The sequence below is a fragment of the Odontesthes bonariensis genome, chromosome 2 (assembly GCF_027942865.1).
Source record: "Odontesthes bonariensis isolate fOdoBon6 chromosome 2, fOdoBon6.hap1, whole genome shotgun sequence".
Lineage (NCBI taxonomy): Eukaryota > Metazoa > Chordata > Actinopteri > Atheriniformes > Atherinopsidae > Odontesthes > Odontesthes bonariensis.
In genome coordinates, this window is record NC_134507.1 from 41,769,442 (window position 1) to 41,794,937 (window position 25,496).

Consider the following 25,496-nt stretch of genomic DNA (forward strand, 5'->3'; position numbering starts at 1 on the left):
CTAGCTAAAAACTGGCGAAATTATTTTCTTCCCCTACAAGACAAAGATTTTTAATTCTTGAACAAACTTCCAATTGAATTATTTGAGAGGTTAAGTTACAGTTAAGATGTGATGGTTTTCCTTCCTAATTTGCTTCATCTCGCCCCAAATACACTGATACTATTAAAATGGGAAAAAAAATAAACAACATTTTTAAAGTTGAACTGAGTCATTTTTCCCTATACACCGATCAAAAAAATTAAGGGAACACCTAAACACAATGTAACTCCAAGTCAATCACACTTCTGTGAAATCAACCTCTCCAGTTAAGAAGCAACATTGATTGTGAATCAATTTCACCTGCTGTTGTGCAAATAGAACAGACAATAGGTGGAAATGAGAGGCAATTTGCAAGACAACCCCTATAAAGGAGTGGTTCTGCAGGTGGTGACCAGAGACCATTTCTCTGTTCTCATCCTTTCTGGCTGATGTTTTGGTCACTTTGCATTTTGTCAGTGCTCTCACCCCTAGAGGTAGCATGAGGCGGTGTCTACAATCCACAGAAGTTGCTCAGGTAGTGCAGCTCATCCAGAATGGCACATCAATGTGAGCTGTGGCAAGAAGGTTTGCTGTGTCTCTCAGCACAGTGTCCAGAGCAGGGAAGAGATACCAGGACCAGCACACCAGGAGATTTGGAGGGGGCTGTAGGAGAGCAACAACCCAGCACCAGGACCACTACCTCCTCTTTTGTGCAAGAAGGAACAGGAGGGACACTCCCAGAGCCCTGCAAAATGACCTCCAGTAGGCCACTAATATGCATGTTTCTGCTCAAACTGTCAGAAACAAACTCCATGAGGGTGGTATGAAGGCTCGACGTCCACAAGTGGGGCTTGTGATTACAGCCCAACACTGTGAAGGGCGATTGGCATTTGCCAGAGAACACCAAGATTGGCAGATTCACCATCGGCTCCCTGTGCTCTTCACGGATGAGAGCAGGTTCACACTGAGCACATGTGACAGACGTGACAGACGTGACAGTCTGGAGACGCTGTGGAGAACGTTCTGCTGCCTGCAGCATCCTCCAGCATGACCGGTTTGGCGGTGGGTCAGTAATGGTGTGGGGAGGCATTTCTTTTGAGGGCCGCACAGCCCTCCATGTGCTAGCCAGAGGTACTCTGACTGCCATTACTTACCAGGATGAGATCCTCAGACCCATTGTGAGACCATATGCTGGTGCAGTGGGCCCTCGGTCCTTCTGATGCATGACAATGCTCGGCCTTATGTGGTTGAAGTATGTCAGCAGTTCCTGCATAATGAAGGCATTGAAGCTATTGACTGGCTTGCCTGTTCCCCAGACCTGAATCCAATCGAGCACATCTGGGACATCATGTCTCGTTCCATCCACCAACTGTCCAGGAGTTGACTGATGCTTTAATCCAGGTCTGGGAGGAGATCCCTCAGGAGAACATCCGCCGCCTTATCAGGAGCATGGCCAGGTGTTGTAGGGAGGTCATACAGGCAGGTGGAGGCCACACACACTACTGAACCTCATTTTGACTTGTCTTGAGGAATTTCCACTTAAGTTGGATCAGCCTGTAATGAGATTTTCCACTTTTATTTTTATTATGATTCCAAAGCCTGCCATGGGATAATAATTTTGATTTACATTGATCATTTTTAGTTGATTTATAGGGCTGTCAATCGATTTAAAAAAAAAAAAAAAAAAGAGAATATATGAAATAAATATAATGAATATTTCTTTATGTAAAATCATCAAATTAATGTAGAATAAACACAGAGAAAGTATATCTAAATTCAAAAAACATTTTAATGGCTTAAGGTGCACAGTGCAAATACAAAAAAGAATAAGATACTGTTGAAAGTTCAGAACATTGAACATTTTTCACTCCATAGACATATTTTACTCAGTCTTTCTTTACACTCAGCCAGTTACTGAGGCAGACAAGTTTGTTTACGTTATCAGGGGACAAAGAAACTCGCTTCTTTTGAATGTGGCCTGAGAGTGAGAACAATTTCTCACAAGACACTGTGGTTGCAGGGGCTGACAGGTACTTGCGTGCAATGGGTGCCAGCCTGGCATGTGCTCCCTCTCTCTTTGACCACCATTGTAGTGGACACCCCTCTATGTCCATTTTTGGCTCTGCTTTGTAGCGATCCAGACAATGCTCTATGGACTCCTCCTCATTATCTGTATCTGAATCAGTTTGGCAAGCTCCAGGAGCTTGTCAACATGGAAACCTTGCTCTTTTGCTGCGCCAGGGTAGTGGTCAGTGGAGATTTGTGTCTCTGGATCCTCTTTACCATCTCCAGCGTAGAATTCCATCTTGTTGCAACGTCCTGTGCAAGGGATTCTTACTTAAGTCCGTGTGCAACTTGCTGTTCATTTAATTCCTGAGCGTTAGATGGACTATGCTCAAAGTGCCCGACAATCTTGCGACATTTGGCCAGAACACTTTCAAATCAACTTTTATTTGATTTCTCATTTGTTTGCAACAACCAGAAAATGGTTAGCGCATGCCTAAGCATAATGTCGCTCCTCGTTTTTACTCACAGTAAGTGCAAACGACTGCAGAGCCCAGTTTTGATCAATGAAATGCGCTGTGACGCCCAAATAATTATCGTTGTTGACAGACATCCAGTGGTCACCTGTGAGAGCGATGTGCTTTGCTTGCTCAAGCATGTACGTCCGCTGTGCCCTCTCATCCTCATACAATGTGTGTATTCTTGACACGAAGGTTCCTCTCGTGGGTAAATTATAAGAGGTATCTCCCGATGCAACACAAATTACTTTCCAGTCCATCATCCTCTACTGTGCTAATTGGGCGGCAGTTTTTAACTATCCAAGTAACCAAGGAATTGGTTAACTTTTCTCTTACAGGTTTCGTTATTCACCCACGAGTGCCACACTCCTGTAGTGTAGACTGGCGAGGTCACGTGGAGGTAATTTCAGCAGGGTGTTTTGCTTTGAGGTGATGCGCTAAAGGCGTGTTACTTCTGTGGTTATTAAATTCGGCTTTGCAAACTGTGCAAATTGCCTTGGTTTTGTCCAATGAGCCTTCGGGCAACTTTTGAAAATGAAACTTTCCCACTAAAAGTCCGTCCTTATCCATCTTTCCGCCATAGACTCTCCTTTAGTTAGAATAGATGTTTGCCCGGTTTGCCCGCGCACGTGAGCAAAGGTTAAGGGTCAGCCGTAACTTGAGCCGTAATCAGCCGTAATTTAATGTTTAAATTAATCGCCAAAATTAACGTGTTAACTTTGAGAACCCTAGTTATTTTGTTCTCAACGTATTCCACTATGTAATGAATAACGATTTTTCAATCTTTGAACTTTTCCCATTGAGATCTAGGAAGTGTTATTTTAGTGTTCCCTTTATTTTTTGAGCAGTGTATATATTGCGTAATAGCACCTATATGTTGAAAGTACAATACTAGAATTACCCAAATTTAAACCTTACTTCATGCAAATATTCTGTTACATCTTTATTTGATGACACAATTCTTCAAAAACATTTTTTTTAAAACTTTATTTTTCTTGTTACCAATATTCCTATATATCTTAGCAAATCTACTTTTTCCTCCATCGAATGGGGTCTTCAACTTGTGGGAGAAGCTGGGCATATACTGATAGTAAGTTTACAACTTTTTATCAGCTTAAAGCTGCAGTCTGCAACTCTTTTTCAAGCATAATGCCGGGAACTGTCCGGGGATTCTGAAAGTAGTACATTAAATACCCCAATACAAAAAAAAAAATAGTTCTCTAGGTCCCCTATTTGTCCCGCTAGGTCCCTCCAAAGCCAGCAGGTTTGTTTACAAAATTGCAGACCAGACCGGTAAAAGGTAACCAATCAGGTTTACAAGCTGGGCTCTGCTGCCTGTCAATCACCAATTGTGCACGCGCGATACAAGGTAGGCTCGTCCCCACGCTTATTTATCTAGACTATTGAACTTCATTACGGGCTTGTCTACTTACTGTGTCTTCCATGATCGCAAATGACAGGTGAGTTGATGAATGAGGAGTCGTGTAAGCGCATCTGGCGTGCACGTCTACGTGCACGAGTTCTCATGTGTTTTGATGGGGCGGGACAGGAAGTTGAATAACTTTTTATTTTTCGGTTAAAAAATAAGCATTTCTTGCATTTTGTGACTACGGAGGTCACCGTTTTCAACTTCAAGCGTTCTGATAGATCATGTAAACTCTTAAAATGCCAAAAAGTAGGACTTTACGTATGACAACAACAAATCCTGCAGACTGCAGCTTTAATGGTTAATCCTCTCAAGTAGAAAAAGGCGGAGGAAAAATTCTTCAAGTATTTTTTGTGTGCTTTTGTATGGAAATCTCCTTGTATCTAACCAAAAACGTGTAAGTGATTGTGAGCAAATCCTTACCTGAGTGTTGGACTAATAGCAACAGACCACACTCTGTCAAACATGGGAATTGTAGCCCTGGGGAAGCTGGAATTCAAAGTCCAAATCTAGAGACACAAATGCCATCAATAAGATTTTTTTATGACTATGAATAAACATATCAACATATATAACATATGTACATAGTACATAGGTATTCAGGTATATACAGAGCTTTGATTTAATTTAATATAAAGTAAAATTCATAGCATAGAAAATACTTTATTCATATGCGATATATATACACATCACATATTTGTATAAAGCATTTTTCACTTGAAAATAAATGTGTTTCAAAGAGTTGTCTTATTTTCGAAGAAAACAAACTTGAATTAAAAATATTATCATATATCACAATTAGCAAGTAACTATATAAGTTGTCTTACTCGGGTTGTTCGGTCTCTAGATCCACTGATGATGAGTCCGTCTTTTGAGTCTAGGCAATTCACCTCCTGGGTATGTCCTGACAATCGTAATGGCAAGTCACTTCTTCTGCTGTGGACCAGAATCTTGCCATCGCTGACCCAGACAAAGGGAAGTCAAATCTTTAGGCTTTTTCCATAATGACCGTAGCTAGTTAAAATATCAGGATAACATTAGCCTTTACTGAAAGAGAAAAAAACATTTAAAGGGATAGTTCGCCTCTTTTGACATGAAGCTGTATGACATCCCATATTAGCAACATCATTTATGAACATTGACTTACCCCCTGCTGCGTCCTGTGAGCCGAGTTCCAGCCTCGTTTTGGAGTTGACGAAGGTAGTCCGGCTCGTTGGCTGGGGACACAAAAATAAAGCGTCTTGCTTCTCAAAACAATATGCATTCAAAAGAGTGATACATTTGCATCACAAAATCGTTGTCCAGGAAAAAGTCAGACCTCACATCGCTTGGCGCTATTTTTGCCTCCCTTGATATCAATGCATCCAATGTAAACTGTGCAGACCGAAGAGTAGACCGAGCAGTCCCCTGCTTCCGAGCAGTAAACACCGTAACATGTGCGGCTATCGCTAGGTGGCTGGACGCATTGATATCAAGGGAGGCAAAAATAGCGACAAGCGATGTGAGGTCTGACTTTTTCCTGGACAACGATTTTGTGATGCAAATGTATTACTCTTTTGAACGCATTTTGTTTTGAGAAGCAAGACGCTTTATTTTTGTGTCCCCAGCCAACTAGCCGGACTACCTTCGTCAACTCCAAAACGAGGCTGGAACTCGGCTCACAGGACGCAGCAGGGGGTAAGTCAATGTTCATAAATGATATTGCTAATATGGGATGTCATACAGCTTCATGTCAAAAGAGGCGAACTATCCCTTTAATGTAATTTTCAGTCTGATCTCTTTCAAAATCAAGTCTTGCTTTGCATACTATTGTATTATTCACATACATTTAATTAAGATATTGATAACAAAGATAAAGGAGCTCCCCTGTTCTTGCCATTACCCCCGAGATGTATTCAGTTATCTTGTTTTTTTCCCAATGGTCTCAGTTCACACCTTTCTACCTGTTGTCACTCCAATCATCCATCCCCCCCAGCATATTGCTATTTTTTGTGATTGTAACTATGATGATTTGAGCACTGCTGCCATGCATCTGTAATGACTCTGTCATGATTTAAAGTTGTGTTTAAATATGTTAATTGCAGTTTAACCCTCATACCTGATTTAATACAACTTAATTTCTGAAAAGGGACATTTTTGTCCCCTTTTAAAACGACCTAAAAACATCATATGTTAATATTTTTTTCCGCTTTTTTTTCGTAGATCTTTTATTCCACTTCAGCTCTGATCATAACTACCAAGTTTTCAATTATTTTCAAAAATGTAACCCTTTAAATGCTGGTTTATATGATGTAAACGCCAATTTCTGTAAAAAAAAAAAACTCACAATAACTGATATATTTTCAATACATAGAATGCAAAGTGGAATTGTTGAGCGGGTATAATTATGGTCTCGGATAAGTCAATGATCAGCAACAACATTGATTTTTAGGGATTTTTTAATTTTTTTGCCATGTCAGATTTAAAAAAAAAAAAAACTCCTTAATTTCTGAAAAGGGACATTTTTTGTCCCCTTTTAAAACAACCTAAAAACATCATATATTAATATTTTTTTCCACTTTTTTTCCATAAATCTTTTATTCCACTTCAGTTCTGATCATAACTACCAAGTTTTCAATTATTTAAAAAAAAAATTAACCCTTTGGATGCCAATTTGAACTTTTTAGCCCAACTTTGAAGCCTTTAGGTGCCAGTATTTTCAAAATATGGAATGCAAAGTGGAATTATTGAGTAGGGATAATTATGGTCTGGGATATGTCAATGATTAGCAACAACATTGATTTTTAGGGATTTTAAATTTTTTTGTTATGGCCTGATTTAAAAAAAAATAAATAAATTCTGTCCCCTTCTAAAATGATCCCCAAAATACCATATGTTAATATTTTTTTCCACTTTTTTTTCAGAAATCTTTTCTTCCACTTCAGTTCTGATCATAACCACCAAGTTTTCAATTATTTTCCAAAAATTAACCCTTTAAATAATAATAATAATATATAAGTTTAATATAGCGCTTTTCCAAATGCTCAAAGACGCTTTGGATACTAGTGTATATAAATACTAGTGTATATGAGGTAAACACCAATTTCTGTTAAAAAACACACAAAAACTACTGTATTTTCAATGTATGCAATGCAAAGCGAAATATTCAATGGGGGATTATTAGGTCTGGGATATGTCATTGATGAGCTACAACATCAGTTTATTAAATCATCAGCTTTATAGTTTTTCTGCAATTGCAGATTACAGAAACGGCTCCCATAGACATCCATTATAATGAATACAGCATTAGTCTATGGCTAACTCCCCCAGCAGACAACAGCATAGAACAGTGCACTCTCAATGATAGTGTGACAAAACATGCACATCATGTCACTGCAGACATTGAAGGACCTGAGCCGTCTCAGGAAGAAGAGACGGCTCTGGCCCCTCCTGTACACTGCTTCTATGTTGGCAGACGACACCAGTTTATTATCCAGCACCACCCCCAGGTATTTGCAGGTCTGAACAGTCTCTATCTCCCCTCCATCAATGCAGACTGACTGGTATATAGTTTTAGATCTCCTGAAGTCCACCACCAGCTCTTTGGTCTTGGTAGTGTTAAGGAGCAAACAGTTATTTTTGGTCCAGCCATTGAAGGACTCCACAAGTTCCCTGTACTCCTTCTCCTGTTCACCGCGTACACATACCACAACTTCTGTATGTGGGAGAACTCCGAGTTGTACCTGAAGTCTGTCTACAGGGTGAAAAGAAAAGGAGCCAAAACAGTACCCTGCGGAGCCCCAATACTACTTTCCAGTGTTCCAGAAAAACATCTCCCCATCCTGACTTACTGTGGACTGGCAGTCAAATAGTCTATAATCCACAATGTCAGGGAGGAGGCCACATCCATACTTAGAAGCTTGTCTTTCAGTATGGGAGGCCGTATGGTGTTGAAGGCACTGGATAAGTAAAAGAACATGATTCTTACATATGAACCAGGCCCATCCAGATAAGCATATGGCCGATGCAGCATGTACAGACTCGCGTCTTCCACTCCTATGTGTTTCTGGTAGTGCAAACTGGAGGGGATAAAGATCCTCAGCAACCTGCAATCTCATGCGATGAACAAGGAGTCTCTCCAAGGTCTTCATGATATGAGTTGTCAAAGTCTGTAGTCATTCAGCTCCACCGGTTGCCCTAATTTTAAGGCTCATATTGAAAAGCCTCTGAAGAGGGACTGCTAGTTGACCAGCACAGTCCCCTCAGAAGCTGATCAACAAATTGAGAGCAACACAGACTTGCTGCCAATAAGGCCGGCGCATAGCATTCATAGGACTTTAAGGTGATATCCAAATAATTCAAGATTCAAGATTCAAGAGGGTTTATTGTCATTCCAACCATATACACAGTACACAGTGCAATGAAATAACGTTTCTCGAGAAGTTTTCAGTGCAAACGAACAGCAACAACAAAGAACAGTTGGGACAACAAAGACAATACTAAAATACTAAAATGCTAAAATACTAATATGCTAAAATACTAAAAGTGTAAAAGTGTAAAGTGACTGTATTATTATTTACATGAGGTGCAGTAGTGCATCAGACAAGTACCAAAAAGTGGATCAGGACAGTATACAACAGAGGTGATCAGATCAGTCCCTGAGCGTTGAGAAGTCGTATGGCCTGGGGGAAGAAGCTGTTTTGTAGTCTGGTGGTGACAGACCGCATGCCACGGTACCTACTGCCAGATGGGAGGGGTGAGAAAAGTCTATGTGAGGGGTGGGTGGGGTCTTTAACAATCCTGGTTGCCTTGCGGATGCAGCGTGTGGTGTAGATGTCTAAGAGGGAGGGGAGAGTGGCTCCAATGATCTTTTCAGCCGTCCTCACCACACGCTGAAGGTTTTTGCGGTCCAGTTGGGTGCAGTTACCGAACCAGGCGGTGATGCAGCTACCCAGGAGGCTCTCTATGGTCCCTCTGTAGAAGGTGGTGAGAATGATGGGAGGGAGGTGGGCTCTCTTCAGCCTTCTTAGGAAGTGGAGACGCTGCTGAGGCTTCTTCACGGTGGAGCCGGTGTTGAGGGACCAGGTGAAGTTCTCCGCCAGATGGACATCAAGGAATTTGGTGTTCTCCACAATCTCCACCAAGGAGCCTTCGATGTGCAGAGGCTCGTGGTCCCTCTGTGCTCTGCGGAAGTCAACAACCATCTCTTTAGTTTTGTCCACATTCAGAGACAGGTTGTTGGCTTTGCACCAGGTGATCAGCTTTTCCACCTCCTCCCTGTATGATGACTCGTCGTTCTTTTCGATGAGACCCACCCCGGTCGTATCGTTAGCGAACTTGATTATGTGGTTCGAGTCGTGTAGTGATGTACAGTCGTGGGTTAGGAGTGTGAACATCAGTGGACTGAGCACGCAGCCTTGAGGTGCCCCTGTGCTCAGTGTGGTGGTGCTGGAGGTGTTGTTTCCGATCCGGACTGACTGGGGTCTCCCCGTAAGAAAGTCCAGGATCCAGTTGCAGAGGGTAGTGTTCAGGCCAAGCAAGCTCAGCTTCCTAGTCAGGTGCTGTGGGATGATAGTGTTGAATGCGGAACTGAAGTATATGAACAGCATTCTGACGTAAGCGTCTTTTTTGTCCAGGTGGGTGAGTGCTAGGTGGAGGGTGGTGTTGATGGCGTCATCGGTGGAGCGGTTGGCTCGGTACTCGAACTGAAGGGGGTCTAGGGTGGGAGGAAGATGGTACTTGATGTGCTGCAGGATCAGCCTCTCAAAGCACTTCATGATGGTAGGGGTGAGTGCGATGGGGAGGTGGTCGTTGAGGCATGACACAGGCGACTTCTTGGGCACAGGGACGATGGTGGTGGTTTTGAAGCACGATGGGACGATGGCACTGCTCAAGGAGATGTTGAAGATGTCCGTGAAGACATCTGCCAGTTGGTCTGCACATCCCCTGAGCACACTCCCGGGAATGTTGTCTGGGCCAGCAGCCTTACGTGGGTTGACTCTTTGCAGAGTCTTTCTCACTTCAGCTGTGGTCAGGCATAGCACTTGTTCGCCGGGAGGGGGGGTGTTCTTCCTTGCCACCACATCATTCTCTGCATCAAAATGACTGTAGAACACGTTCAGCGCATCGGGCAGGGAGGCATCACTGTCACAGGCCGGTGTTGTTGTCCTGAAGTTAGTGATGGCTTGGATTCCCTGCCACAGCTGCCGTGTGTCTCCACTGTCTCTGAAGTGGCTGTGGATTTTCTGGGCATGCGCTCGCTTCGCATCCCTGATAGCCTGGGCCAGTGTTGCCCGCGCTCTGCTCAGGGTCTCCTTTTCTCCTGTTCTGAATGCTGTGTCTCTGGCTCTCAGTGCACGCACCTCAGCAGTCATCCATGGCTTCTGCTTAGAGCGCGTGGTGATGGAGTTGATGACCGTGACGTCATCAGTGCACTTACTGATGAAACCAGTGACTGAAGCCATGTACTCCTCCAGGTCAGTGGAGCCGTTGGTGGTTGCTGCTTCCCTAAACATTTGCCAGTCAGTGCACTCAAAACAGTCCTGGAGGGTAGAGATGGCTCCTTCCGGCCAGGTCTTTACCTGTTTGTTGACTGGTCTGGAGCGTCTGACCAGCGGTCTGTATACTGGGATCAGCTTGACGGAGATGTGGTCAGAATATCCCAGGTGGGGGCAGGGCTCGGCACGATATGCACCGGATATGGTGGTGTAAACAAGATCCAGCGTGTTCGCTCCTCTCGTTGCAAAATCCACATGTTGGTAGAATTTTGGAAGCACTGTTTTTAGATTTGCATGATTGAAGTCTCCGGCGACAATAAGCAGTCCTTCTGGATGTTTGTTTTGGAGATCACTGATGGCCCCGTACAGTGCAGTTAGCGCTTCCTTAGCGTTAGTGCTGGGAGGAATGTACACAGCTACAATGTGCAGGGAGGAGATCTCTCTCGGTAAGTAGAATGGTCTACATCTCACGACCGCGTATTCCACCAGCGATGAACAGGACTTGGAGACTAGGACAGAGTTGTTGCACCAGTCCGTGTTGATGTAAACACACAGTCCCCCGCCTCGTGTCTTACCGCACAGTGGGTCTCTGTCGGCTCGATGCGAGGCTGGATACAAAGATACTTCTGGACATTGGCAAAATTCCCCACTGGCTCAGTCCAGTCCTGCTTTCTGTAGCTTACTGTAGCTTTCTTCTCCCCGTCAACACCAACTGGAGTCACGCCGGCAGGCCGCAACACCACCAGGCACCAGAGTAGGCGAAACGGCTGACGATCTACGCACCCAAGACGGAGTGCTGCACGGTAAGAGAGGCGGGCTACACGCTAGGCTAAAGGCTAGAGCTACAAGACCACCGCTACCTAGCCTTCCGCTAGCTAACGTTCGCTCTCTCGAAAACAAGATGAATGAGCCGAGATGTGGCCGGGGATTTTAACCATTGCAATCTCAGGACTGTGCTACCGAGGGACCATCAACAAGTGAGGTTTCCAATGAGGGACAACAGCATCCTGGACCACGTCTACAGCAACGTAAGGAACGGTTACAAAGCTGTGCCCCGCCCCCACTTTGGACAGTCTGACCACGTTTCTGTGTTCCTGTATCCAGCTTACAAGGCCCTTCTCAAACAAGCCCCCCCCCCCAGTGAGTAAAACTGTTCAAGTTTGGAATGAAGAGACTGATCTGGTGCTTCAGGACTGCTTCAGTTCTACAAACTGGGATGTGTTTAAGATAGGGGTGGGCGATATGGAAAAAATGTTGTATCACGATTTTTTTGCATAAAATCACGATTTCGATTTTTTATCACGATCTTCCATCCAAAAAAAAAAAAAGACCAATTACAGTAGAGTTAAGTCGACATGCTGAACCACAGAAGAGCTAAGGAGTAAAAGAAAGAATTTGGCAATCAACACATTGTAATTCAACTGTAACCCAATTCAAGATGAAAAATAATGATCTAATTAATGACATCTGACACAGTGAGAGTGAAGCAACCGGAAATAGAAAAACGAACCACTGATGACGACTTGACTCCACCTCATGATGCCATTTAGCAACAGATGAGCAACGCTGCATGTTCATTTACTGCAGCCACAGTCACGCACTGCCATCACCAGAGCGCCCTAAAGGAATACTTTTCAACTGTGTAATGTTTGTCACGGTCGCGGTGCATCCCATTTCTCTTGCACCGTAGTTAGCTTACGAGCTAGCGGTTTCCTCATCCTGTTCCCATTCCTGATGTGGACCAGCAGCAGTGGGTTAGGGTAGAAGAAAACCCAAACCAAATCCAAATTACAGAGGTGGATTTCCTCTTCTTCACCAGCTCGTCGGCTTGGCTTTCAGCCATGGCTGTCCATGCGTTTTTTAAGTTTTTACAAACACAACATGGAGGCGTGTAAGAAAGTGTCACGACACACAGTTCGCTATGATTGGTCGGTTAGGTTAAGGACGCCCCACGTCTTCCGCATCAGCGGGAACCAGCATTAAAAAAAAATAAATAAATCATTGCGCTGATTGGCAAAGGCGATCTATACGGTTTCTCTAATTTGGTAGATCGCCTGCGATTCTCCACTCTTCCTCGCCAGTCACGATTTTATATCGTCAGATCGCGCACCCCTAGTTTAAGACTGCTCCTTTAAGAGAAGACTGTTCTGTGGATTTAGAGGAATATACATCTGTGGTTACGAGCTACATCAGCAAGTGCATTGATGACATTGTCCCCACCAAGCGCTGCAAAATATATCCAAATCAAAAACCATGGATAAACAGGGAAGTACGCTTCACGCTGTATGCACTGTGTCACTGCATTTGCCTCTGGTGACGCAGATGGATACAAAAAAGGCCGGATATGACCCACGCAGATCCATCAGGGAAGCCAAGAGGCAGTACAGACTGAAGCTGGAGGGATACTACAACACCTCAGACTCCCAATGCATGTGGCAGGACTTGCAACGCATCACCAATTTCCAGCAGAGGAACAGCAGGATCACCGCCAACCACAACGCATCACCAGATGAGCTGAATGAGTTCTATCCTCGCTTCAACACCTTCAACATCAACCAACGCAGAGGGATTCTACCAGCAGAGGGAGCACAGAGCTCTTCGCCCACTGTGACCTCAACTGAGGTGAGCAAGGTCTTTAGGAGGACTAACCCCCAGCAGGCTGTTAGCCCGATTCTTTCATTGGAAGCCCAAGAACAAGCTGAAGAAATCTCAAGTTAAACAACTTATTTATTCGTGGTCACATGTAAAGTATGGCAGCGCTAGACTCGGAGTGACAGAGCTCTCTCAGGAAATCCGTCAGACTGAGCCCCGATATCTGGAAACATTTCATATTTATGTTCACCTTTATCTCACAGAGGTTGTACTTACACTCAACAGAATATATTTGGACAGTTTTTAGTGACATGAGCAAGCCATCCACGTCCTTAGTCATGTTCTTTGGATGAGATAAACAACGTGTGTGTGTGAGTGTTGTTTTAGGCGTTTATCTACTGTACTAGACCTATCTGACCTAATAGAGACGCTTTATCTGACCCAGTTATTCTATGTCATCTTAATGTTTATGATATACATTGCGTTTGTATGAGCAGAGTGGAAAAGTACAAACTAGGAACATAGATTATTTAGTAAAATACAGGATATGAATACATAATGTCTAAGAATAAAGCCAATTATAACATTTCTCCTCTTTTGGCATGATTTAATCATTTCAAATAAATGAGGTAGGAATGTTATACTGTATTCTGTTTTGTGTCACACCTGTTAGCAGCAGCCAATTTAGCAGGCCTCCAAACTTCAAGTGGCCACTTACCTTGAGGTGCAGCACTACCAGATAGGAGATTTCTGTTATCCCCTTTTGATATAACTTCATTATGTGAGCTTTTATGTGTAAGCTGTTCTTCGTTGCGATTATCAGCAGCAAGCAAGTCTTCATTGCACATGCATGTAGAAATAGTAAAACAATTCTAATGCGTTAGCTAAACCTTCTATATCAGGAGTGTCCATCATGATGCTGGGAACTAGTTCAACCTTCATTACTCAACTCATCATAACTCTGCAATAAGCACATTTCTTAAAAAGCTAATAAGTATCACGCCTCTACGTGTATGCAAGGACTATATGTATAAATATTTTAATATTTCTTTATATTATTCTGTGTGTATGTGGCCCAACCTCTGTGTGGGGCACAAAACATTCTCAGGGACCACACCCATCCACAACACAAACTGTTCACACTCCTACCATCTGGCAGACGCTACAGGAGTGTGAAAGCAAGGACTACCAGACTGACAAACAGTTTTTATCCTCAGTCCATCAGGCTCCTGAATCATGGATCATAACCCCACTTTTGGACAATAACCATATCTATCTGCAATATTTGCACATACATAACATTTGACTGATCTTTTGTTGCATATTTTGCACTTTATATCTTATATTCTATATATATATTTTTCTTTTTTGTATATTCTCTTTTAGCATAGTTCCTTTGGTTGGGAAGTCGCAAGGTAAGCTTTTCATTACCCAATAATAACCATTGTGTCTGTTATTGTGTATATGACAAATAAACATCTTGAATCTTGAATTCTGAAAAGATCTGATGTCTAGACAACACAAGCACGACACTGGCACTGATAAGGAAAAATTTAGTAGCACAAGGCCAATGGCTAATAAAAATAAAACAATTAATTGAAATAAATGAACAAATAAATAAAACCTTAGTTTTTCATTTTAATCTGTATATAAAAGTTTTTGCATCACACAATGTCACACTGTTGATTCCACATGAAGTGTTTATGATTCGACTGGAGCAGAAAAAACTTAATGCTAATCCTGTTTGTGGATGGCTCAGCATCACAAAACACAGTCACTGGTAAGAATAAAGGAGAATTTAGTAGTAAGTAACTAGTGAAAATTAAATAGTTTATGTTGAAATTTGATCTAATCTCTCTCAGTTGAATTAAGAGAAGGCAGACAATATTTATCCTAAACAGGTTAATCAGTTACTCATTGAGAAGAAATGGCAGCTTTCTTGATGCTGTGTTACTCCCAAAATAAGATCTAACCACAAACATTTCTGTCCTACAGCAGAGAGCAACAAAGGAGGAGAAACTGCAGTGGAGGACTTTGGCAGAATTAACACACAAATGCGAGTAAGTCTCATCAGGAGGTGGATGATATAACAATTAATCATGATTTACTGAAACCTCTTAAATTTTCCCCCAAATTCTATGCAAGTCTTTTATCTTCTTTTGTCTAGTTTATTTTGTCTTGTGTCGTTTCTGTGTTGATGTGTTCTCGAAATGTTTTTTCCACAGCAAAATAAAATTGTGTTATTTCATTTCTAATTATTGCTTTACAGCAGGTTGGTGAGTATTTTGGTATTGTCCTAATCTTTGTTCATATCAACTGGCCAGTTGTTTTGCTTTTGGGTTCATATGAAATCTTGATTGCTGAAAAAACATGTTAAAAGGCAATTCCTGAAAGTAGAACATTGTGAAGATGACATGTTGCATTGCTCTTTCAAAGGTGACTCCGACTACTCTTGTCAACACAACAATAGCTGAGCATAAGTATTAAAAGTAAATGCTTGGTTAATATATCTATAAGTTATAAGTAACCGCAGCAGACACATTACATTTCTGTATGTTATCATGAAAATGATTACTGTTGAACCACAGAATAACACAATTTTTTCTTTATGATGTCTTTGATAAATCAAGTAAACAAGGGGACCAAAAAAATGTGTGAGCTACCTTCCTCCACTGATCAGGTGAGAGACTGTGGGAACAAACCGACACACGTCACCCTTGTGGCCAGAGTAGATCTCAAATGGGCTTCTCTGAAACCTCCTGGATTCCTGGTGAAGATGATAAGCTCCAATACTAGAAGCCTGGGACAGAAATAATATGTCTCCATCCAGCTGCAACCATGGCAACAGTCTAACAACAAGATAAGGAAAATTAAACATACACTACAATTAATAAAAGAATTGTTCATAATTTGGGAAAATGTTTACTTGCTTCCTTTTAGGGGTTAAAGAATGTATATGAAGCTTTTGTCTGTACATTAAAAAAGTCATTACGAAATTATTTGAGTGTAGGGAATGGACCAATAGGACGTTTGTGAACAAGACTGATTTTCAGGTGCTCTGAATTACAATTCTGTTCATTTTCCAAGTTTAAGCTCTTCATTGTTCAGGTGATGAGTGAAATAGAGTCAAAGTCTTACCCCCGAGGTAGACCGTTATCACACTCAAAACAACTTTAATAGTGACTAGGGTTAACGGTCTTTTCAAGGATTTAAACATAAAACAGTCAATCAGCAAACCACAGCCTGCCTTCACAATATAACAATGCATATGAATAACCAAGCATATGCTTAGTCATTCCTTTGTCTATATAGTTTTGAATGATTATGTATAGTTGGTTTGCTACCCTAATAGCCATTTTTACTTTGCAAGGAAGACCAGTATTTTCTCCCACAGATGTGGTCGTATACTCTGTACTTATCGGTGTTTTAGCTCTATTATCTCCTACATTGTGAAAATAGTAATGTTGATTTATACTTATAAAGTTTTATTGCTGTAACACATTCATCTTGGACTTTGCCTCTTTTCTAAACCGGACAACTCTATAACGCTGTGTGCTGGTCATTTATACGTCAAAGTCACAGTGTTTCAACCTAAAAGTGAACCTACTTGATTTTCCATTTGAGAGGAATTGACCTTTTGTAGACCCCAGAATACCAGTTTTGGGCCATCTTCACCCTCTCCTTCAGTGGAATATGAGGATATCTGCAATGAAAGAGACAGTCAAACATGAATATGCTATACAATAGCGGTGGGAGAAAAAAATCGATTCATGTACATATCGTGATTTTTAATGGGATGATTTTAGAAAATCGATTTTTCTCCCCAGAATCGATTATATTACGTCATATCCGTGTCCAGAAAAACTTCATCAATTCATTACATTAAGTTATGTTCAACTAGCCCACATTTGTGCTGTGTGGACATTTGAATTCATTTTGTAACTGTAAACTTTAAAAAATTCTGTACATGTTAAGTACCTCTTTTTGTCTGAGTTGAAATAAAAGTCAGCTGCTGGACTGACTGACACATACTGATGTGCATTGTTTATGGGAACGACATTCATTCTAGAACTGTACGATTCAACTTTGTTTGTTTTTTTAAGGAGGAAGAAAACTGGAATTACTGATTATATCGAATCGCAATACTTGTAGAATCGCAATTATCAAGAATCGTGATACAAATCGAATCGGCACCTTAGAATCGGGATACAATCGAATCGTGACCAAAGCACATAGTCCCACCCCTACTATACAATAGGGGTGGGGGAAATTTCCGATTCTTAGATGCATCGCTATTCGGACATGGACGATTCTGAATCGATTCACAAACGTCCAAATTTCAATCATTTCAATAAAGTAATACAGACGGTTCTAAAATGTTCTAAAAACTAAGAAGCGTCATCTCCGGGACACTATGGGAAGCGCACCAGGAGCAGACACGCCGCACGGAGGAAAACAAACAAAACTGACTGCAGCTACCCACCATGAGATCTGAACAGCTCCTTCTAATTGAAAACCAGACGTGTGGAAACACTTCGGCTTCTACAACGACGGCAGCGGAAGCGAACTGGACAAGAGCCATGTTATTATAATGTTTTCAAGGTGTAGTTCAGGGAAATATCATCCTCCATGAACACGTTGTCTTTTATTTAAAAAATTAACCGGATGTTTTGTTTCTGCGAGCGACTTGCTGTGCTGCTGCGTTGTGCTCTGGCGTCCGGCAAAAATAGAAGCTCTATATCTGCTGCGGAGGCTCTGGAGCACCGCAGCTGTGACGGAGCCGGTGGAAGCACAGTCATTGATTAGAATTGAAACGTATCAGCTCCGCTGCCGTGCTGAAGCGCAGACGCAACACACACACACATCTGGTGGAATTTAGGCATTAACTTGATTCCACCCGACATAACTTTCCAGTTTACACGCATTTCCATCAGTTTAATAAAATATAATGGAAATTAATTCAACTCTTGTTTCTTATTACAAATGCACTGTTTTTCAAAAAATTGCAAGTTATGAATGCTTATTCAGTGAGACAAAAAAAATGTTGTGAAAAAGTGCATCAAAATACATAAATTAAAGACCCATCAATAATCGTTTTATAATCGAATCGTAGGCCCTTAATCGTAATCGAATCGTGAGGTGCCCAAAGATTCCCACTCCTATTACACGAGTCATTTTGAAGGCTGAACATAATGGTTAAGATAATAATGTTAATTTGATCCTCTCAAATATCAAACCAGATTGTCACTTACTCTGTAATAATAATCCAATCTATAGCCTATATTCTTTAGGAGGGAACAGACAATTGGCAGACAGAAAATGTATTGTACAGTTTTATACAAACTGTGGATGTGTGTTTTTCATTACTATCACATTAAACTGACAAAGGTTATTTCAAGGGTAACTTCTGACACAAATTACACACAGACAAATTAGACAACTGCGATTTCAGCTTCCATTCTAATACAATGGACATTAATTTGATTTTGTTCACTCGTGGTACAGCAAGTTCACCTTCAGCATTACTTTTAAAGGGATTGGTCCTATAATTCTAAATATTTCTTAAAACACTTATTAAAACTATACTTTTCTTGAAAGAAAAAGCCCAATTGTGATTGGTGGTAGTGATGTCCATGGATTATGTCAAGTAAAGGGGAGAATTTACCATATTCATACCATCAACATTAAGATTAAGATCAGATTTATTGTCATGCATACGTGCATACACACGAAATTTGTCCTCCGCTTTTAACCCATCCAGGTTGGCACCTGTTGAAACACACATGCGTATGCACAGGGTCACACACTCAGACAGATGCCATACACTGGAGTGGTGGGCAGGCATTCACAGCGCCCGGGGAGCATGGAGGTACGGTGCCTTGCTCAAGAGCACCTCGGCCGTGACAAGGTGGACTGACACCCTTCCAGCTGTCAGTTTCACCAATCTTTTTGAGTGGCGAAAGTGGGAATCGAACCGCCAACCTTTCGGTTATTGGACGACCGACTCTAAGCTGAGCCAAAGCCGCCCATTTAAAACCATTAAATAAAAAAATATTAAATGTTATTAGTTATATAGGATAAACATTTTAGCTCAGGCAAGGACAGTTAATAAATAACTGGACTGCAAATATGTCATTATTCAACTTTTAAAAAACTACTTTTAACAACAGTAGATACTGACTGGATTGCAGACTTTTCCTTATAGGAGCTGACTCAAACTAAAACAGTCCTCACACTTGGTGGTTAAGAGACAAACTAGTATCTATCATTTTCTGTTCATTATTTCTGGCCGTATCATGTTTCTTTTTTGTTTTTTTTAAATAAAAGTATTTCAAATTTAAATTGACATAGCCTCACATTTTCTGTTTTCTTCTCCTTACTTTTAAATTATATTTCTGTTTTGAATATTGTCTAACCTATAATGTGTAGCACAGCTGAGGAATTTTGCCAGAAAAAGAATTTCACTGTGTATTGTACTAAGTAGAACTGCAAGAAGCAAATAAAACTCTTGACCTAAAACAAGAACCTTCACATAGAGCCCTGGTGCACCTTAATGGGCTTTACTGTGTCTTCAATGTAAAATAATAGATAATCAGAAACTTGTATTTCTAAATTAATGTGTTTTAACAAAATGGTCTTCTCTGATTAGCCTATTACTCGCCAATGTGTGGGTTTTATCAGAGGGTGCAGTAAAGGTTTCTTGGAAATTGGTATGCCAAAACTCAGCTGGTGCAAAAGAACAGGTAAAGTTAATAGGCTCCCAAAACAGGTGAAATGTCATGAAGGTCCTATGGAAAAGCTGGCTAGCATGTTTGATCTTAGGATCAATCTGTAGTGTTGAAATTTAGTTGAAAGTCCTAATCAAGTGAAATTGAAACTGGCCTAAATCTAAATCGGGTACAAGGGTTCCACAAAGTTGTGTGGCCAAAGAAATATACTGATGAATTCTATTAGTGTAACTTAAGGGGCCCACAGTTATCGTTAAATCTTCAAAACAAACATAGCAGCTTAGTTATCTTACATGTCCGTCCCGTTCCAAGAAATTCCGGTGTTTAGAAAATCCCTAGCAATCTTCCTCCAAACAACATCCCGATCTACAAAGCGATTGATTAGTTTACAAACTTGAGAGAGGCGACCGAGAGATTTGTAATCCAAATAAGACAAGATATGATAGAGGACATCCTCGGGAAGCTGAGAAAAAAGCATGGTCACAGCGGTGCTGTTCCCTCTTCGCACGAGCTATGTGCCGGTTTAGGCTGGAGGTTGTGTTAACTCACAAACTGTGGTAGTCTGTAAAAACGGCTGTTAAAACGAGTAAACAATGTTCCCTCTTTCAGAGAGTAGAAACCCGGAGAAAGCAGGAAGCCATTCAGTGACAGCTGATGACGAGTAACATACGCGCCGCAACGTCATGATGGAGTTCGTTGGGGGCGGGGGCGGGGTGTAGTATAGCGCTTGAACATACAGATAAATAAATGAACAGATAAAGTAAAATGTATTCATGAAAAATGATGATATTGACAATAAAGGAAAAGAAAAGAAAAAGGAAAACTGAACCTCTCAATCTGTTATAGTGTATTTCATCTGCACTTTCATCCATCTGTCCATCCATTTTCCAGACCAATGTGCATCCCATAACTTACTTTTCTTGTGCTCATAAAACATTCTGACCGGTTAGCAGAAACTTTAAGACATTTTATTGGACGAACCCCAAAAAATCATGACAAAAATGAAAGGCTGAATCTCAATTGTTTAAAAAGCTTGGATGGTATACATAGGTTAAGGTCTGGTGAGGCTGGGGCATGATCACATTACAATCTGAAAGTCACAATATTTTAATCTATGAGAGATATAAAAATGAATAATATCTTTTTTTTTTTAAAGCCTCTTGAGACTTTGTCATAGTGTAGCCCCATGGCTTTTGATAAGTAGATTGTACACAGTTTACACACACAACTAAAAGGTTCTAATTCTATTATATTTTTCTATCCGGCCAGCTTACTTAATTGTAAAACTTATGTTGTGTTGTGTTTTTAGTATTACCATTAACACAACATGCTAATAAGAATGGAAGTTAAGTCATGATAAGTAATTTTCTGGTATGGGTCATTCTACAGAAACGTCCACTTTTCTGTCCCTAGACTTAACAGGGCAGTTGCATTTTAAAACCCCTCAAATTTAGGGTTTTTTTTTACATTTTAAGACAAAACAATATGATATTTGAACAATTATACCTTTTTCAAGCACTTATGAGTCAGTATTTCTTTTCAACCATTTTAGTGTTTTTCCAAGTATGCCCAAAAATGCCCGTCCCCACTGTCATGCAGGAAACTAAGGGCTTTATTTTTTAATGGAAAATATATACTTTATAAACTCAGCTGCAGTTGTGTGTCCATAAAGGTCCAATATACCACACAAATGATTAAAAAACACAATATTGCAAATAAATATAATAAAATATTAAAACATACATAATAAATGTGTACGTCCCCTGGATTCATGTCACTGGAGTTACCGTATGACAAAAGACTATTATTTTGACATACAAATCCATGCTGAGGACTTTACAGGAAGTTACTTTGCTTCCTCTCTGAAGATCAATGAAGACAGACACATGGTAAGTTCAATGCCATTTTTCATTTTTTACAAATTTTATCATCTACCCTAAGATTTCCTCCGAAGCTTCAGTGCAAGTCACTGGTATGCCCTACTTTAGTCTTTGGAAAATTAACATAGAAGAATAAAAATGGATTAAATTATATACAATTCAGTGAGCAGTTAATCACTGTCAACATGTGGTCTGATTCCCTGTGGCAGCCATCTTGTAAAATAGATTTTTTATGACAGTTGTCACTGGTGTTACCGTCACTGGTGTTACCATACTGATGGGTAACTCCAGTGACTATGATGCCCATGTGCAGATAGTCTTTATTCAAAGCTTTTTTTTTTGTTGATTTGCATATTATAATGTATAGATTTTAAGTTAATAACATTTGATGTCACTGTTAATCCTGCTTTGGACAGTTATGGCTAAGCTGAGTGCAGCTGAGAAGCAGAGGCGGTACAGAGAGCGTAGGGATGCTGACCCTCAACGCAGGCAGGAATACCTCCCAAAAAAGAAAGACAGCTATGTCAGAGACATTGAGAAAGGCAAGAGGAAGAGAATCATTGAGCTAACTGAAAGGGGTAAGAAAGAGCAGCGTAAGGAATGGAGGATTTGCCAGCAAAGGTGCAGGGAAAGATCAAGGACCGGAACAGATGGACAGAACAGCGCAGAAGCATTGACCCCTCCATCAACACCTGACACACCACCCCGCGACAGGTCAAGGTAGAAATTGAACTGCAAAAGGGAGACTAATATCCATATAGTTGTTCAATACAACACCACACACACACACACAAAGAGCAAAAACAGTACACAAGTACACAATAACCTCCCACCACCACCACCACCACACACACACACACACACACACACCATTTTCCATATTCCTACCAGATTCATGAGAGAGAGAGAAGTTTTTACTGTTTTTATCGTTCCATGATATCAAAGAAAATAAAGAAGATGCCGCGCACTCTGCTCCATGTTTTATTTGAAGTGACGTTCTGGCCGTCGGGCCTTCTTCAAATTTACAAAACACCAATATCAAATGTCTCTTTATGTTCCCCCCACAAACACCTGACTAGAGCATGAACACCTTAGAGCAAAAAGCTAATCCATTGGCTGATGACCCTTAATGCCTCTGAGCACAAGCAAAATAGTCCTCACTAGGTAGGGGTGACCCAGAGTATTTACATCGTATTTACATATGTTTACAGATTGAAATTAAAACATCAGTTCCATAGAACAACATAAATAACGCATTCTGAAAACATAAATAACACATTTTGCAAGTAATTTCTCAGAGAAAATGCCTCATTAGTGTTAAAGACACCATGGATGTCTTATGGATGTCACTGGTGTCACCGTGTGCACTTTTGGGAAAATCATATTAAAACATGTCAAAATTGTCATGGTAGGGATTTTGAATTAGTTCAAATTTCCTGTACTCAAGAGTTCACATTTACAACATTTCATTTTTACTTCATCTTAACTGTTTTCAATAACATTTTCATTTTTAAAGTAAATACACGGTTACAAAATGGAAGAAATGTCATTCAAACACAGTTGTAACAAACATTTAAAAATAATAATAGTAATTATCTCTTGATAATTAGCCTCATCATTATTGTACAGTTACTGTGATTGTATGTGCAACAGAAGTTGAGAAATAATATTTAATAAAAGTTGTTTTTATTCAAAATGAGGTCAGGTAACACCAGTGACAAATACACGGTACATGAAATCTTCAAATAAATGTACAAAAAAGGCAAAAACCAATTTAGGTGTACCTTATGCATGTTCTTGTAGCCAATTAGTACAGTAATAATGTAGTATAATTTTAAAGCCTAGAAAAAGACATTTATTTTCAAGTATTGCAACTGGGTGGAATGCTCTCTCCGGGTCGGGAATGAGATCCTTCCCCAAGTGGAGGAGTTCAAGTATCTCGGGGTCTTGTTCACGAGTGAGGGACGAATGGAGCAGGAGATTGACAGACGGATCGGTGCGGCGTCTGCAGTGATGCGGGCTCTGCACCGGCCCGTCGTGGTGAAGAAGGAGCTGAGCCAGAAGGCGAAGCTCTCGATTTACCGGTCAATCTATGTTCCTATCCTCACCTATGGTCACGAGCTGTGGGTAGTGACCGAAAGAACGAGATCGCGAATACAAGCGGCCGAAATGAGTTTCCTCCGCAGGGTGTCTGGGCTCTCCCTTAGAGATAGGGTGAGAAGCTCGGTCATCCGGGAGGGGCTCGGAGTAGAACCGCTGCTCCTCCGCATCGAGAAGTGTCAGATGAGGTGGCTCGGGCATCTAGTGAGAATGCCTCCTGGACGCCTCCCCGGTGAGGTGTTCCGGGCCCGTCCCACTGGGAGGAGGCCCCGGGGAAGACCCAGGACACGTTGGAGAGACTATGTTTCTCGGCTGGCCTGGGAACGCCTCGGGGTCCCCCCGGAAGAGCTGGAGGAAGTGGCCGGGGACAGGGACATCTGGGTCTCTTTGCTCAAGCTGCTGCCCCCGCGACCCGATCCCTGGACCAGCGGAAGATGATGGATGGATGGATGGATGCCACATGTCAAAAGTGGACGTTTTTGTAGAATGACCCGTGTATGCTATGCTATATCCAGGTGCAAGAAACATAACAATGACATAGAATAATTTAAAGACATTTATCTAAATATTTGGGTTACTACATGCCCAGTAACTTGGGCAGTAACCTGTTACTGTAATCCGATTACTTTTTTTTCAAGTAACGAGTAAAGTGAGTAAAGAGATTATCATTTCAAAAACAGTGATTAGATTACTGTTACTTTCCCGCAAGCAGGCTGCATTACTGCGTTACTAAACCGTGATTTTGTTTGTGAGAGTGTCTCATGATGCTTACGTATGAGCGGTGCAACGTCAGTGTGTATGTAGATCAACAAGAGATAAAAATGGAGCATGGAACAGAGCAGGACCATGCAATGTTGGAAGTATCGACATTAATTTGAGTTTGACTTGGTAAAAAGTGAGAAAAACATTAGCGTCCGCTGTGTGTGCGTGGGAAGAAATGTTTTTATCTACAACGAAAAATTCCACCTCAAATCTGAGCAACAAGCCGGCACAGGAATGTGAAACTCATTGAGAAACACCCGGATTCCCCCCACTGATATTACCACTGCGGCTACCACATCCAATTCCACCGGGCAAACCTCCGATGGCCCCTCTCCTGCTAGACAGGTGAAAATAGTCTTAAGAGCGACAGCTGTTTTGAAAAAGAGACTTCTGGGTGGTATCTTGAAAACTTTAAAAAACAGTCTCAAACAGACTGTTTGGGGGAGGTCTGTGGCGTAGTGGGTACAGCAGACGCTCCATGTACAGAGGCTATAGTCCTCGTGCAGCTGGCCCCGGTTCGAATCCCGCATCGGACGGCCCTTTGCTGGCTGTTATTTCCCTCCCTCTGCCCCTTGCTTCCTGTCTCTCTTCACTGTCCTATAATAAAGGTATAAAAAGCCCAAAAAAATATTTAAAAAAAAAAACACAGACTGTTTGAGACTGTTTAATTTGATTCAATTCTATATGATGGAATATGCAGAAAGATTGGAATTAGGCTTTATAACATACTCAGGTTGTGCATCATGTTTTTAAAAAGTGACTAAGTAAAGTAATTATTAAAGTGACTTATTACTTTTGAAAATAAGTAATGCTGATAAGTAATCAGTAAAGTAACTGGATTACTTTCTTGGATAAGTAATCACTAACTAATTACTATTTCCAAGTAACTTTACCAACACTGTTGGTGACTCTTAATTGTCCCTAGGTGTTAGTGTGAGCACAAGCCAGTGCATTTCTAGCCGGCCCCAAGCCCAGTTAAATGGTGAGGGTTG

General features: G+C 41.2%; 1 protein-coding gene across 2 annotated transcripts in view; it reads right to left on the bottom strand.

Moving 5' to 3' along the window:
* The window catches only part of fbxw4 (F-box and WD repeat domain containing 4), a 185,625-nt gene extending 165,217 nt beyond the window's left edge, over window positions 1–20,408 (bottom strand). Inside the window, exons 1-5 of one of the 2 annotated variants that reach the window (XM_075481743.1) lie at window positions 20,056–20,408; window positions 16,642–16,737; window positions 15,698–15,883; window positions 4,794–4,926; window positions 4,390–4,475 (exon numbers count right to left, since the gene is read on the bottom strand). In XM_075481743.1, coding sequence (XP_075337858.1) covers window positions 4,390–4,475; window positions 4,794–4,926; window positions 15,698–15,883; window positions 16,642–16,737; window positions 20,056–20,240 — 686 coding nt within the window. In that variant the 5' untranslated portion in view covers window positions 20,241–20,408. The remainder of the gene's footprint in view (window positions 1–4,389; window positions 4,476–4,793; window positions 4,927–15,697; window positions 15,884–16,641; window positions 16,738–20,055) is intronic. The other variant, XM_075481752.1, reaches the window with a different exon arrangement.
* Window positions 20,409–25,496: the final 5,088 nt, after the last annotated feature.